The sequence below is a fragment of the Styela clava genome, chromosome 4, assembly GCF_964204865.1.
Source record: "Styela clava chromosome 4, kaStyClav1.hap1.2, whole genome shotgun sequence".
Lineage (NCBI taxonomy): Eukaryota > Metazoa > Chordata > Ascidiacea > Stolidobranchia > Styelidae > Styela > Styela clava.
Window position 1 is genome coordinate 21,468,898 of NC_135253.1, and position 15,826 is coordinate 21,484,723.

The 15,826-nt window shown below is 36.0% G+C and overlaps 1 protein-coding gene across 1 annotated transcript in view; it reads right to left on the reverse strand.

Moving 5' to 3' along the window:
- LOC120327143 (uncharacterized) overlaps positions 1-15,826 on the reverse strand; it is a 45,107-nt gene that overhangs the window by 11,297 nt on the left and 17,984 nt on the right. The window contains exons 42-85 of the mRNA XM_078112267.1: positions 15,292-15,597; positions 15,038-15,215; positions 14,821-14,945; positions 14,720-14,734; positions 14,322-14,633; positions 13,840-14,017; positions 13,637-13,761; positions 13,016-13,321; positions 12,762-12,939; positions 12,545-12,669; positions 12,442-12,456; positions 12,044-12,355; positions 11,562-11,739; positions 11,359-11,483; positions 10,814-11,122; positions 10,279-10,459; positions 10,070-10,194; positions 9,969-9,983; positions 9,571-9,882; positions 9,088-9,265; positions 8,887-9,011; positions 8,341-8,649; positions 7,806-7,986; positions 7,589-7,713; positions 7,488-7,502; positions 7,090-7,401; positions 6,607-6,784; positions 6,404-6,528; positions 5,793-6,098; positions 5,539-5,716; positions 5,322-5,446; positions 5,198-5,212; positions 4,800-5,111; positions 4,030-4,207; positions 3,718-3,842; positions 2,935-3,246; positions 2,679-2,859; positions 2,292-2,416; positions 2,193-2,207; positions 1,743-2,054; positions 1,235-1,412; positions 858-982; positions 440-745; positions 80-260 (exon numbers count right to left, since the gene is read on the reverse strand). Coding sequence (XP_077968393.1) covers positions 80-260; positions 440-745; positions 858-982; positions 1,235-1,412; positions 1,743-2,054; positions 2,193-2,207; positions 2,292-2,416; positions 2,679-2,859; positions 2,935-3,246; positions 3,718-3,842; positions 4,030-4,207; positions 4,800-5,111; positions 5,198-5,212; positions 5,322-5,446; positions 5,539-5,716; positions 5,793-6,098; positions 6,404-6,528; positions 6,607-6,784; positions 7,090-7,401; positions 7,488-7,502; positions 7,589-7,713; positions 7,806-7,986; positions 8,341-8,649; positions 8,887-9,011; positions 9,088-9,265; positions 9,571-9,882; positions 9,969-9,983; positions 10,070-10,194; positions 10,279-10,459; positions 10,814-11,122; positions 11,359-11,483; positions 11,562-11,739; positions 12,044-12,355; positions 12,442-12,456; positions 12,545-12,669; positions 12,762-12,939; positions 13,016-13,321; positions 13,637-13,761; positions 13,840-14,017; positions 14,322-14,633; positions 14,720-14,734; positions 14,821-14,945; positions 15,038-15,215; positions 15,292-15,597 — 7,942 coding nt within the window. The remainder of the gene's footprint in view (positions 1-79; positions 261-439; positions 746-857; positions 983-1,234; positions 1,413-1,742; positions 2,055-2,192; positions 2,208-2,291; positions 2,417-2,678; positions 2,860-2,934; positions 3,247-3,717; positions 3,843-4,029; positions 4,208-4,799; positions 5,112-5,197; positions 5,213-5,321; positions 5,447-5,538; positions 5,717-5,792; positions 6,099-6,403; positions 6,529-6,606; positions 6,785-7,089; positions 7,402-7,487; positions 7,503-7,588; positions 7,714-7,805; positions 7,987-8,340; positions 8,650-8,886; positions 9,012-9,087; positions 9,266-9,570; positions 9,883-9,968; positions 9,984-10,069; positions 10,195-10,278; positions 10,460-10,813; positions 11,123-11,358; positions 11,484-11,561; positions 11,740-12,043; positions 12,356-12,441; positions 12,457-12,544; positions 12,670-12,761; positions 12,940-13,015; positions 13,322-13,636; positions 13,762-13,839; positions 14,018-14,321; positions 14,634-14,719; positions 14,735-14,820; positions 14,946-15,037; positions 15,216-15,291; positions 15,598-15,826) is intronic.

Consider the following 15,826-nt stretch of genomic DNA (forward strand, 5'->3'; position numbering starts at 1 on the left):
TGATAAATAGGAGCTACTATATTGTATAGAAACATGGTGCGTTGTAATGGTATTCACATGATTAAACGAATACGCTTACCAGCCGCCATTCTGTAAAGCAAACACTTTGTATCCCAGATCAGCAGATATTCTCGCACATTTTGCGATCGCGTCTTTACGTTGCTTGTAATTATCTCGAAGTATTTGGAATCGACCATCTGCCCTCGGGATTGCTCGTTTCTTGGTATCTTTATAGCACCCAATTGCAGCGTATGTTATTTCTGAACGAAAAAATACAAGGTATGAATTCTGTATAAATAAAAACGGTTGGTTTATCAACGTTTCTCTTCAAGTCGCTTTGCCGAATCGGATATATTTCGGTTCCCCATAAAAATAACTTTATATGTATGCTTTAGACAGCTTTATACAGTACAAAGCAAAGTTAAGTTATCATACTAACCTTTTGTTTTGGGTCTTCCAAGTTTATAAACTTGATTTGCCCATTTTCCTCCTTTGCCGTTGGGTTTGCACGATGATGATGGTCCGAATTTGTCAAAAGTGTCTTCTGCTGTCGTACTTGTCGCACACCAACCTCCGTTTTGTACAGCAAATACTGAATATCGTTTGCTCTTAGCATATTGAGCACATCTTTGTATAGCGCCGATTCTCGTTCGGTATGGCCCATACAACGCCTTCAGATTTTTGTCAGCTCCTGGTATTGCTCTATTACGCGTGTCTTTCCAGCATCCAAGTTCAAAGTATTGCTCTGCAGAAAAACAATATTGTAAACAACTCATTGCACATAAACCAATTTTTATCATTTTTTTTCACAAAGCAATATTCTTATAAGCTTGCAATATTCGTGAAATAAGTTTTACCTGGTTTCCATCCGTTAAGAGCATATACCGCATTTGCCCAACTTCCTCCTTTTCCTTCCTTCGCACAATTAGATGAAGATCCGTACCTGCCAAATGTGAGATGGGCATCCTTGCCAGTCGCACACCTGTAGTACAGTACACAGATATAGTATTAATGAGATTTTGCAAGCTCCGGTTGCTATGGTACCACCCATTATAACACGACACTACGAGCCTTTTTAGTATGGGAGTATTTTCATGCCTTCGTGTTTTACCGGCAATAGAAACGCCTGAAAGACTTCTCTTAGGTGAAATGGAATAAAAATGCAGAGCAAATTATATTATGACATATGAAACGAAATTTACCGAAGGTTGGAATAAATGCATAGTAAACTTACCAACCACCGTTTTGAATGCCAAATGCTTTATAACCAAGAGATGCAGCGACCATTGCACATTTTCGAACGGCATTTTCCCTGCGTTTATAGTTATCTCTCAAAGTTTGGAATCTTCCCTCTGCTTGAGGAATAGCTCGTTTGCGATTGTCTTTGTAACATCCCACATATTGGAAACGTGCTGTTTGAAAAGAATCATTATTGTAAGGCGAGTAAAAATTCATTTCTTCTGTCATTTATCCGATCCTGACTTTGACTTATCTACTCGAAATGAATATAGTCAGTTTTGGGTGGTTAGAAAATTAAAATTTATCAAACCCATGCCTGTTTCGTCTAACCCACCCAACTATGGTAAGACGCAGATCATTTATTCTTTGGTGCGAAATAAATTTTGGTCAGTCTATGAATTATCTTCCTAATCTAAAAAAAACTATATTCTGAGTAACCATGGGCTGTTGCACGACAGAATCATAACTAACAAAATACAAAGAATGACAAAAAAGAATCATACCTGGGAAGCCATAGTTTCTTTCCATAAGTTTGTAAACTTGGTTTGCCCAAGGTCCACCCTCGCCGTTTTTTCGACATGAGGAAGATGGTCCATACTTGTCAAAAGTGTCTTCTGCGTTCTTACTTGTCGCACACCAACCTCCGTTTTGTACAGCAAATACTGAATATCCTTTGCTCTTGGCATATTGGGCACATCTTTGTATGGCGTTATGTCTCGCAGAATAAGGTCCGAATCTCTTGGTAAGAATCGTATCAGCACCAGGTATGGCTCTGTTGCCAGTATCTTTCCAGCATCCCAGATCCACGAAAGTCACTAAATAAAGATTTGAAATAATATTCAAAGTTTCTCGAGTTATATATTTGCGGAAAAATATTTTAATTTCAACTGATAATTATAATATATCATAACAAAATGTGAAAAAAAGTTAGATTAACAGAAATTTGTACTCACTTGTCTGTACCGGTTCTATAAGAATAGAAAAAATTATTGTTAGTAATTTACTCAACACGCTTCAATTATATAGTTAATTAGATAAATTCATTTACATACTTGGTCTCCACCCATTGACGCCATATACTTCATTTGCCCACGGACCCCCTTTACCATCTTTCCGGCAACTGTTCGAGGGTCCATACTTTTGGTAAGTTTCATCAGCATCGGGTCCAGTAGCACACCTATAGAATTTAGTAATCGGCATTAATCCAAAATTCCCGAATTACAAAAATGGCAAATCTGATAACTGCATCGTGCATTAGTAATTTAAGCTAGTTTTTCTATTCTTGTTTGACCAAACCTATAACATTCATTTTGAATGGAAATTTCGCGAGTGTATGAATAAACGATGCAAGCTTTAATGAAAAATTTAAAATAAAACTTAAATTGTCACAAGCATCATGGATAATTGAATAACACTGTACATTCCTATAACAAACTTACCAGCCTCCGTTCTGTACAGCGAATACTTTATATCCTAAATCAGTCGCAACCTTTGCACATTTCGCAATCGCATGCTTTCGTTGAGTGTACGTGTCTCGTAGCGTTTGAAATCGGCCATCGGCTTGAGGAATTGCTCTATTTCTTGTATCTTTGAAGCATCCAAGAGAAGTATAGCTTAATCCTATGGAACAAGCAAAATTTTTATTAGATTATAGTTCATAACAGGATAAAAAAAAATAGTGATGCAGACTCTCACTTTGTGAAATTGATGTTGATGTTGTTATTTTGTAAACTTGGTTTCCCCATGGTCCTCCTTCACCGTCATTTCTACAAGTTGAAGATGTTCCATACTTGTCAAAAGTATCTTCTGCGTTCTTACTTGTCGCACACCAACCTCCGTTTTGTACAGCAAATACTGAATATCCTTGGCTCTTGGCATATTGAGCACATCTTTGTACGGAACCTCTTCTTGATTTGTATGCACCGAACTTTTTGGCCAGAATTCGGTCTACACCAGGAATGGCACGATTTCTAGTGTCTTTCCAACATCCAAGGTCAGTCAGTCGTACTGAAATAAAATTATGGTATAAATTCAATGTCCAGAAGAAAGATTCGGTGATATTTGTGTCGGTTGATGTTGTCTTTGTCATCTATTAGAAGTCTTTAATTAGGGATATTTTACCTATTAAATTTTAACTGAAGATAATTTTATGATATGAAAACTTGAGTCTTTTTCTTAGCACGGCCATTGCGAAGAAAATTTTCCGAGTGCGGCCCAAGCAAAAATTTTGTCCACGCATGTCCTCGTACTATTCAAAACCGCTGATTTTGCTTTACATTAAATAAGGATTACGATATGAAATGACATCGTGTAAATAAAACTCTGACGGTGTATTGTGAAGATGGTTTGTTGATTTTATATAGAATTTTAAGCGGCGTTTAACGTACATACGTGAAACCGCATTAACATTTTGCGTAACATGATTTTGGCGGGTGTTCAGTTCAATCCCCAGTTTCATAGTGTCATTTCAGTACGTACTTGGTTTCCAACCGTTAAGAGAATACACTGCATTGGCCCAACTTCCACCTCTTCCGTCTTTTTGGCAGTTGGATGAAGGTCCGTACTTAGAATATGTGAGATGAGCGTTTTTTCCAGTAGCGCACCTGTAATGAAGTATTTGTTTAAAATGTTCATTGTTTCTTTGTTCGAAACGACATCGTGCAGCTGCCAAAATATTACAACTATGAAATATTTACATCAATGATTGAGGTCAATCTTCGTGTCGCAAGTCTTATTTCGACGACAAAGATTTGCTTAATTACTCAATTTTAAGTATTATTTTCTACGTACCATCCACCATTTTGTACAGCAAAAGCTTTAAATCCCAATGATGATGCCACCATAGCACACTTCTGAACAGCATCTTTTCTTCGTTTATATGTATCTCGCAACGTATTAAACCTTCCATCAGCCTGAGGTATCGCTCTGTTACGAGTATCTTTGAAGCATCCAATGTATTGATAACGCACTACAAAATAAATGAAAATTTCTTTAAATATCCTAACTGATAACTTCTGTTAAAAATATATATCAACTTTTACAAAATACATTGACAGTCTGAACAAGAAAATCATTTAGTGCTGACAATCGAAATCGGACAAGACATTGTACATGTAATATATAAGTTATGGAGAATCATCGCTATCTTCCAGCCAAGGTATAAGTCACTATACTAGGTCATAACAATAAGTTTTTTGATAAGATACATTTTCGAGTTGTTTTGGGGAATTGGTGATATATCATTATTTACAAATAAATTGTCGCAGTTGACGACAAAAATGAAAATTCTACTCAGCTATAGTTTCAAGGCATAATAACTTGAAAAAGCGCTAACATTGTGTTGCAAAAATATATTACCATCAAGGTTTTACGTAGATATAGATGCATTTACTAGATTTATGAACAAGAATTATGATTTCAGCATATGTGCTTTTCAACCTATAAGGGTCATCAACGAGATACTGGTATGATAATGTAGTTTTTGAGGGCTGTGAGTCTGATACCTCATATGAGACCTCCCTGCGATGTTGTTTGAATTTTTTTGAGCAATGAATAATTACCATTAGTATTAAAATCCTTTTTAGTTATCTTGTAAACTTGATTTCCCCATGGTCCTCCTTCGCCGTCTTTTCCGCATGTTGAATAGGGTCCATACTTGTCAAAAGTATCTTCTGCGTTCTTACTTGTCGCACACCAACCTCCGTTTTGTACAGCAAATACTGAATATCCTTTGCTCTTGGCATAGTTACCGCATTTCTGTATGGCTTCCTTCCTTGCGGTATAAGGTCCATATCGTTTTGTAAGTATGGCATCAACTCCAGGAATCGCCCTCTTTCCGTTGTCTCTCCAACAACCGAGATCCAGAAGTGAAACTTGAATAATCAATTGCAAATATTAAAAGTTGGTTTATAATGAAATGATTGCAATTCTAATTATTTCTATAAGCAATTTTACTCACGTTCACTGAGAGGCTCTGTAATGAATAGAAAATACGAATGTAATTAAAAGGGACTATACAAGTTTTACAATCAGTTTGTATAACGAGTTTTAACGTGTGCTTATTTGATATAGTGAATTCTTACCCGGTTTCCATTCATTCACGCCGTACACATGATTAGCCCATGGTCCACCTTCACCATCTTTTCTACAACCATTTGAAGGTCCATACTTCTGATAAGTCATGTGAGCTTCAGAACCAGTCGCACACCTGAAGAAAGAGTAAGATAGCAAACATTTTTGCAACGATACAATAGAAAATTTCTGATAATGTGAAGCATATAAGACAGTAAATTAAAATACCATCCACCGTTCTGAACAGCAAAGACTTTGTATCCTAGATCAGTTGCAACTCTCGCGCATTTTGCAATAGCATCCTTTCGTTGTGTGTAACTATCTCGCAGGGTTTGGAAGCGGCCATCTGCCTGAGGAATCGCTCGATTTCCTGTATCTCTGAAGCATCCAATCGAAACATATGACACTGTTGAACAGATAAAACGAAAAATCAAATCGTGAAATTGGAATTAGCATATTGTTGTTGAAACATGATCTAATACCTTGCTTTGTTGGGTTTCCAATCTTGTATACTTGATTTCCCCATGGTCCTCCTTCGCCATCCTTTCGACATGTTGAATAGGGTCCATACTTGTCAAAAGTGTCTTCTGCGTTCTTACTTGTCGCACACCAACCTCCGTTTTGTACAGCAAATACTGAATATCCTTTGCTCTTAGCATATTGAGCACATCTTTGTATTGAACCGATTCTAGACTGATACGCTCCAAATTTCTTAGCTAATATTTTATCAACGCTTGAAATTGCTCGGTTCGCAGTGTCTTTCCAACATCCAAGATCAATTAGTTGAACTGCATAAAATGAAATCATATACTCAATTGCTCACGATGATGAACAATTTGATTAATTCGGCATAATCGGAATAATATTTCACGTCATGAAAAGTTGAATATTTACTCATAACCTGCGGGTGATAATATTTCGGCAATTACCACAACTTCAGAAAATTGCGTAGTTTGTAGACAATTACATAAAACCATTAATATGTGAACACCTTTACCTAGGTATCAAATCATCATTTGTATTTTGCACATGTCGATATTATAATTAGTTAACAACAGACACTTAAATAGTATTTCACAAACAAATTACATACTTGGTTTCCATCCATTAACAGCATATAGTGCATTTGCCCAGACTCCACCTTTTCCACCCTCCTTACAATTTGATGAAAGTCCATACTTTCCGTATGTTAGATGAGCATGCTTGCCAGTAGCGCACCTATTATTTATAAGAGAACATTATAGTGAAATTAAATGTAAATAAATATACCAGTGTTTTAAATGTCGATGTTCTTACCATCCACCATTTTGAACAGCAAACACTTTATATCCAAGAGATGAAGCCACCATCGCACATTTTCTAATTGCGTTTCTTCTTTGTTTATAATTGTCTCTCAATGTTTGAAATCTTCCGTCTGCCTGTGGAATTGCTCTATTTCCAGTATCCTTGTAACACCCAATGTAGTTGAAGCGAGCTGGAAATGAACATTTTTGTCGAAAAAATTACATGGGGTCAAGTTACTCAAATCAAAGTTCGGAATTTATAGGAGCTATTATGTTGTTAGCGCACTTTTTAAAATTTTGAAGTATTATTTTTGACGACGAATTTATTGATTTTTGCTAGGTTAAAATTTATTTGTGCAAATGTAAATATTAAATCATTGTAATAAAAATATTGTATAGAAAAACGACAATTTTTCCGGAATGAATAGTGACAAAACCAGTGCACACTTTTACAAAAATAAAAATCAATAATTTAAACAGTTTGTTAAACGCCTACTTCGTATTTTGAAATTGTTGCCAACAATCTTGTAAACTTGATTTCCCCATGGTCCTCCTTCGCCATCTTTTCGACATGTTGAATAAGGTCCATACTTGTCAAAAGTACCTCCTGCATTCTTACTTGTCGCACACAAACCTCCGTTTTGTACAGCAAATACTGAATATCCTTTGCTCTTTGCAAAGTTACCACATTTCTGTATGGCTTCCTTCCTTGCGGTATAAGGTCCATATCGTTTTGTAAGAATGGCATCAACTCCAGGAATCGCCCTTTTTCCGTTGTCTCTCCAACAACCGAGATCCAGAAGTGAAACTTAAATAATCAAATACAAATATTAGATGTTTCTTCAAAATAAATTGTTTGTTTATTGAATTATTTTTATAAAAAATTTCACTCACGTTCACTGAGAGGCTCTGTAAGTAAAAAGAATGTACAAGTTTTACAATCTGTATATATATGGAGTTTTAACGTGTACTTATTTTACATAGTGAATGCTTACCAGGTTTCCATCCATTCACACCGTAAACATGATTAGCCCATGGTCCACCTTCACCATCTTTTCTACAACCATTTGAAGGTCCATACTTTTGGTAAGTCATGTGAGCCTCAGAACCAGTCGCACACCTGAAGGAATATCAAGATATCAAAATTTTTCGCAACGCTACAATAGAAAATTTCCGATGATGTGAGGCATATAAGACAGTAAATTAACATACCATCCACCGTTTTGAACAGCAAAGACTTTGTATCCTAGATCAGTTGCAACTCTCGCGCATTTTGCAATGGCATCCTTTCGTTGTGGATAACTATCTCGGAGGGATTGAAATCGGCCATCTGCCTGAGGAATCGCTCTATTTCCTGTATCTCTGAAGCATCCGATTGAAGTATATCTTATGCCTGTTAATAAAGACATGTATTAAGAAATGAGAATCTGCACTTACTGTCATTTAGAATGTCGACATAACTATGTTCTTCTTGAAGTGTACATGAATAGACATTTTGTTGACAGTATCATACTTAACGAGAACGAAGCTGTGGTGTGTACATTGTTATGCACATATCAAACTTATATTGATGATAACAAAAATTGGCAAAGAGGGCTAAAATGATATAATCAGAGGATTGATTAGAGTAACGTGTTCTTAACTGCTGATCTTTCACTCTGCTTTTGGGCTGGTGAATCTATTTTCTCTTGGCCGTATTAGACACTTGAATCACTTGATCAAATTTAAATTAACCAAAACATCTCACCAATTTTAGTCGATTTTTCTGCGATTCTGTAAACTTGATTTCCCCATGGTCCTCCTTCTCCATCAGGTCTACATGTTGAATATGGTCCATACTTGTCAAAAGTATCGTCTGCGTTCTTACTTGTTGCACACCAACCTCCGTTTTGTACAGCAAATACTGAATATTCTTTTCTCTTGGCATATTGAGCACATTTTTGTATGGAACCGACTCTTGATTGGTATGGACCAAACTTTTTGGCCAGTATGTGATCAGCACTTGGTATCGCTCGATTGCCGGTGTCTTTCCAACATCCCAGATCAATCAAAGAAACTGTAAGATCAACAACATCAAATATATTTAACAATAATTTTGTATTTCATATTGTTGTTTCTATCTCGCGTTTTTACAAAGGATGCATTCTCAGTATTGTTATATTTATTCTCTTGAGCAAGATGTGAGACTGTCGAACCTTACAACGTACAAAACGTCTGTTACCATACACACCATGCACTGAATAAAAAAAACTTAACGAGATATTCTAATTTTTCATCAACATCACCAACTCACTTGGCATCCATCCATTAACAGCATATACTGCATTTGCCCAGACTCCACCTTTTCCACCCTCCTTACAATTTGATGAAAGTCCATACTTTCCGTATGTTAGATGAGCATCCTTTCCAGTGGCGCACCTATTTTTATGAAAACCCGATATCGTAAATTCAAATCTAATAAATATACCAGTACTCTGAATGTCAATGTTCTTACCATCCACCATTTTGAACAGCAAACAATTTATATCCGAGAGATGAAGCCACCATCGCACATTTTCTAATTGCGTTTATTCTTTGTTTATAATTGTCTCTCAATGTTTGGAATCTTCCGTCTGCCGGTGGAATTGCTCTATTTCCAGTATCCTTGTAACACCCAATGTAGTTGAAGCGAACTGGAAATAAACATTTTTGTCGAAAAAATTACATGGGGTCAAGTTACTCAAATCAAAGTTCGGAATTTATAGGAGCTATTATGTTGTTAGCGCACTTTTTAAAATTTTGAAGTATTATTTTTGACGACGAATTTATTGATTTTTGCTAGGTTGAAATTTATTTGTGCAAATGTAAATATTAAATCATTGTAATAAAAATATTGTATAGAAAAACGACAAACTTTCCGGAATGAATAGTGACAAAACCAGTGCACACTTTCACAAAAATAAAAATCAATAATTTAAACAGTTTGTTTGACGCCTACTTCGTATTTTGAAATTGTTGCCAACAATCTTGTAAACTTGATTTCCCCATGGTCCTCCTTCGCCATCTTTTCGACATGTTGAATAAGGTCCATACTTGTCAAAAGTACCTCCTGCATTCTTACTTGTTGCACACCAACCTCCGTTTTGTACAGCAAATACTGAATATCCTTTGCTCTTTGCAAAGTTACCACATTTCTGTATGGCTTCCTTCCTTGCGGTATAAGGTCCATATCGTTTTGTAAGTATGGTCTCAACTCCAGGAATCGCCCTTTTTCCGTTGTCTCTCCAACAACCGAGATCCAGAAGTGAAACTTAAATAATCAAATACAAATATTAGATGTTTCTTCAAAATAAATTGTTTATTAATTGAATTATTCTTATGAAAAATTTCACTCACGTTCACTGAGTGGCTCTGTAAGTAAAAAGAATGTACAAGTTTTACAATCTGTATATATATAGAGTTTTAACGTGTACTCATTTTACATAGTGAATGCTTACCAGCTTTCCATCCATTCACACCGTAAACATGATTAGCCCATGGTCCACCTTCACCATCATTTCTACAAACTTTTGAAGGTCCATACTTTTGATAAGTCATGTGAGCCTCAGAACCAGTCGCACACCTGAAGGGATATCAAAATTTTTTGCAACGCTACAATAGAAAATTTCTGATGATGTGAGGCACATAGGACAGTAAATTAACATACCATCCACCGTTTTGAACAGCAAAGACTTTGTATCCCAGATCAGTTGCAACTCTCGCGCATTTTGCAATGGCATCCTTTCGTTGTGGATAACTATCTCGAAGGGATTGAAAACGGCCATCTGCCTGAGGAATCGCTCTATTTCCTGTATCTCTGAAGCATCCGATCGAAGTATATCTTATGCCTGGTATGAAAGACATGTATTAAGAAATGAGCATCTGCACTTACTGTCATTTAGAATGTCGACATAACTATGTTCTTCTTGAAGTGTACATGAATAGACATTTTGTTGACAGTATCATACTTAACGAGAACGAAGCTGTGGTGTGTACATTGTTATGCACATATCAAACTTATATTGATGATAACAAAAATTGGCAAAGAGGGCTAAAATGATATAATCAGAGGATTGATTAGAGTAACGTGTTCTTAACCGCTGATCTTTCATTCTGCTTTTGGGCTGGTGAATCTATTTTCTCTTGGCCGTATTAGACACTTGAATCACTTGATCAAATTAAAATTAACCAAAACATCTCACCAATTTTAGTCGATTTTCCTGCGATTCTGTAAACTTGATTTCCCCATGGTCCTCCTTCTCCATCAGGTCTACATGTTGAATATGGTCCATACTTGTCAAAAGTATCTTCTGCGTTTTTACTTGTCGCACACCAACCTCCGTTTTGCACAGCAAATACTGAATATTCTTTGCTCTTGGCATATTGAGCACATTTTTGTATGGAACCGACTCTCGATTGGTATGGACCAAACTTTTTGGCCAGTATGTGATCAGCACTTGGTATCGCTCGATTGCCGGTGTCTTTCCAACATCCCAGATCAATCAAAGAAACTGTAAGATCAACAACATTAAATATATTTAACAATAATTTTGTATTTCATATTCTTGTTTCTATCTCGCGTTTTTACAAAGGATGCATTCTCAGTATTGTTATATTTATTCTCTTGAGCAAGATGTGAGACTGTCGAACCTCACAACGTACAAAACGTCTGTTACCATACACACCATGCACTGAATAAAAAAAATTAACGAGATATTCTAATTTTTCATCAACATCACCAACTCACTTGGCATCCATTCATTAACAGCATATACTGCATTTGCCCAGACTCCACCTTTTCCACCCTCCTTACAATTTGATGAAAGTCCATACTTTCCGTATGTTAGATGAGCATGCTTGCCAGTAGCGCACCTATTATTTATAAGAGAACATTATAGTGAGATTAAATGTAAATAAATATACCAGTGTTTTAAATGTCGATGTTCTTACCATCCACCATTTTGAACAGCAAACACTTTATATCCAAGAGATGAAGCCACCATCGCACATTTTCTAATTGCGTTTCTTCTTTGTTTATAATTGTCTCTCAATGTTTGAAATCTTCCGTCTGCCTGTGGAATTGCTCTATTTCCAGTATCCTTGTAACACCCAATGTAGTTGAAGCGAGCTGGAAATGAACATTTTTGCCGAAAAAATTACATGGGGTCAAGTTACTCAAATCAAAGTTGGGAATTTATAGGAGCTATTATGTTTTTAGCGCACTTTTTAAATTTTGAAGTATTATTTTTGACGACGAATTTATTGATTTTTGCTAGGTTAAAATTTATTTGTGCAAATGTAAATATTAAATCATTGTAATAAAAATATTGTATAGAAAAACGACAAATTTTCCGGAATGAATAGTGACAAAACCAGTGCACACTTTCACAAAAATAAAAATCAATTATTTAAACAGTTTGTTTAACGCCTACTTCGTATTTTGAAATTGTTGCCAACAATCTTGTAAACTTGATTTCCCCATGGTCCTCCTTCGCCATCTTTTCGACATGTTGAATAAGGTCCATACTTGTCAAAAGTACCTCCTGCATTCTTACTTGTCGCACACCAACCTCCGTTTTGTACAGCAAATACTGAATATCCTTTGCTCTTTGCAAAGTTACCACATTTCTGTATGGCTTCCTTCCTTGCGGTATAAGGTCCATATCGTTTTGTAAGTATGGTATCAACTCCAGGAATCGCCCTTTTTCCGTTGTCTCTCCAACAACCGAGATCCAGAAGTGAAACTTAAATAATCAAATACAAATATTAGATGTTTCTTCAAAATAAATTGTTTGTTAATTGAATTATTTTTATAAAAAATTTCACTCACGTTCACTGAGAGGCTCTGTAAGTAAAAAGAATGTACAAGTTTTACAATCTGTATATATATATAGAGTTTTAACGTGTACTTATTTTACATAGTGAATGCTTACCAGGTTTCCATCCATTCACACCGTAAACATGATTAGCCCATGGTCCACCTTCACCATCTTTTCTACAACCATTTGAAGGTCCATACTTCTGATAAGTCATGTGAGCCTCAGAACCAGTCGCACACCTGAAGGAATATTAAGATATCACAATATTTTACAACGCTGCAATAGAAAATTTCTGATAATGTGAAGCATATAAGACAGTAAATTAACATACCATCCACCGTTTTGAACAGCAAAGACTTTGTATCCTAGATCAGTTGCAACTCGCGCACATTTTGCAATAGCATCCTTTCGTTGTGTGTAACTATCTCGCAGGGTTTGGAAGCGGCCATCTGCCTGAGGAATCGCTCGATTTCCTGTATCTCTGAAGCATCCAATCGAAACATATGACACTGTTGAACAAATAAAACGAAAAATCAAATCGTGAAATCGGAATTAGCATGTTGTTGTTGAAACATGATCTGATACCTTGCTTTGTTGGGTTTCCAATCTTGTATACTTGATTTCCCCATGGTCCTCCTTCGCCATCCTTTCGACATGTTGAATAGGGTCCATACTTGTCAAAAGTGTCTTCTGCGTTTTTACTTGTTGCACACCAACCTCCGTTTTGTACAGCAAATACTGAATATCCCTTGCTCTTAGCATATTGAGCACATCTTTGTATTGAACCGATTCTAGACTGATACGCTCCAAATTTCTTAGCTAATATTTTATCAACGCTTGAAATTGCTCGGTTCGCAGTGTCTTTCCAACATCCAAGATCAATTAGTTGAACTGCATGAAATGAAATCATATACTCAATTGCTCACGATGATGAACAATTTCATTAATTCGGCATAATCGGAATAATATTTCACGTCATGAAAAGTTGAATATTTACTTATAACATGCGGGTGATAATATTTCGGCAATTACCACAACTTCAGAAAATCGCGTAGTTTGTGGACCTTGGACAATTACATAAAACCATTAATATGTGAACACCTTTACCTAGTAGGTATCAAATCATTATTTGTATTTTGCACATGTCGATATTATAATTAGTTAACAACAGACACTTAAATAGTATTTCACAAACAAATTGCATACTTGGTTTCCATCCATTAACAGCATATACTGCATTAGCCCAGACTCCACCTTTTCCACCCTCCTTACAATTTGATGAAAGTCCATACTTTCCGTATGTCAGATGAGCATGCTTGCCAGTAGCGCACCTATTATTTATAAGAGAACATTATAGTGAAATTAAATGTAAACAAATATACCAGTATTTTAAATGTCGATGTTCTTACCATCCACCATTTTGAACAGCAAACACTTTATATCCGAGAGATGAAGCCACCATCGCACATTTTCTAATTGCGTTTCTTCTTTGTTTATAATTGTCTCTCAATGTTTGAAATCTTCCGTCTGCCTGTGGAATTGCTCTATTTCCAGTATCCTTGTAACACCCAATGTAGTTGAAGCGTGCTGGAAATGAATATTTTTGTCGAAAAAATTACATGGGGTCAATTTACTCAAATCAAAGTTCGGAATTTATAGGAGCTATTATGTTGTTAGCGCACTTTTTAAAATTTTGAAGTAATATTTTTGACGACGAATTTATTGATTTTTGCTAGGTTAAAATTTATTTGTGCAAATGTAAATATCAAATCATTGTAATAAAAATATTGTATAGAAAAACGACAAATTTTCCGGAATGAATAGTGACAAAACCAGTGCAACCTTCACAAAAATAAAAGTCAATTATTTAAACAGTTTGTTTAACGCCTACTTCGTATTTTGAAATTTTTGCCAACAATCTTGTAAACTTGATTTCCCCATGGTCCTCCTTCGCCATCTTTTCGACATGTTGAATAAGGTCCATACTTGTCAAAAGTACCTCCTGCATCCTTACTTGTCGCACACCAACCTCCGTTTTGTACAGCAAATACTGAATATCCTTTGCTCTTTGCAAAGTTACCACATTTCTGTATGGCTTCCTTTCTTGCGGTATAAGGTCCATATCGTTTTGTAAGTATGGTATCAACTCCAGGAATCGCCCTTTTTCCGTTGTCTCTCCAACAACCGAGATCCAGAAGTGAAACTTAAATAATCAAATACAAATATTAGATGTTTCTTCAAAATAAATTGTTTGTTAATTGAATTATTTTTATAAAAAATTTCACTCACGTTCACTGAGAGGCTCTGTAAGTAAAAAAAATGTACAAGTTTTACAATCTGTATATATATAGAGTTTTGACGTGTACTTATTTTACATGGTGAATGCTTACCAGGTTTCCATCCATTCACACCGTACACATGATTAGCCCATGGTCCACCTTCACCATCTTTTCTACAACCATTTGAAGGTCCATACTTTTGATAAGTCATGTGAGCCTCAGAACCAGTCGCACACCTGAATGAATATTAAGATATCACAATATTTTACAACGCTGCAATAGAAAATTTCTGATAATGTGAAGCATATAAGACAGTAAATTAACATACCATCCACCGTTTTGAACAGCAAAAACATTGTATCCTAGATCAGTTGCAACTCGCGCACATTTTGCAATAGCATCCTTTCGTTGTGTGTAAATATCTCGCAGGGTTTGGAAGCGGCCATCTGCCTGAGGAACCGCTCGATTTCCTGTATCTCTGAAGCATCCAATCGAAACATATGACACTGTTGAACAAATAAAACGAAAAATCAAATCGTGAAATCGGAATTAGCATATTGTTGTTGAAACATGATCTAATACCTTGCTTTGTTGGGTTTCCAATCTTGTATACTTGATTTCCCCATGGTCCTCCTTCGCCATCCTTTCGACATGTTGAATAGGGTCCATACTTGTCAAAAGTGTCTTCTGCGTTCTTACTTGTCGCACACCAACCTCCGTTTTGTACAGCAAATACTGAATATCCCTTGCTCTTAGCATATTGAGCACATCTTTGTATTGAACCGATTCTAGACTGATACGCTCCAAATTTCTTAGCTAATATTTTATCAACGCTTGAAATTGCTCGGTTCGCAGTGTCTTTCCAACATCCAAGATCAATTAGTTGAACTGCATGAAATGAAATCATATACTCAATTGCTCACGATGATGAACAATTTGATTAATTCGGCATAATCGGAATAATATTTCACGTCATGAAAAGTTGAATATTTACTTATAACGTGCGGGTGATAATATTTCGGCAATTACCACAACTTCAGAAAATCGCGTAGTTTGTATACCTTGGACAATTACATAAAACCATTAATATGTGAACACCTTTACCTAGTAGGTATCA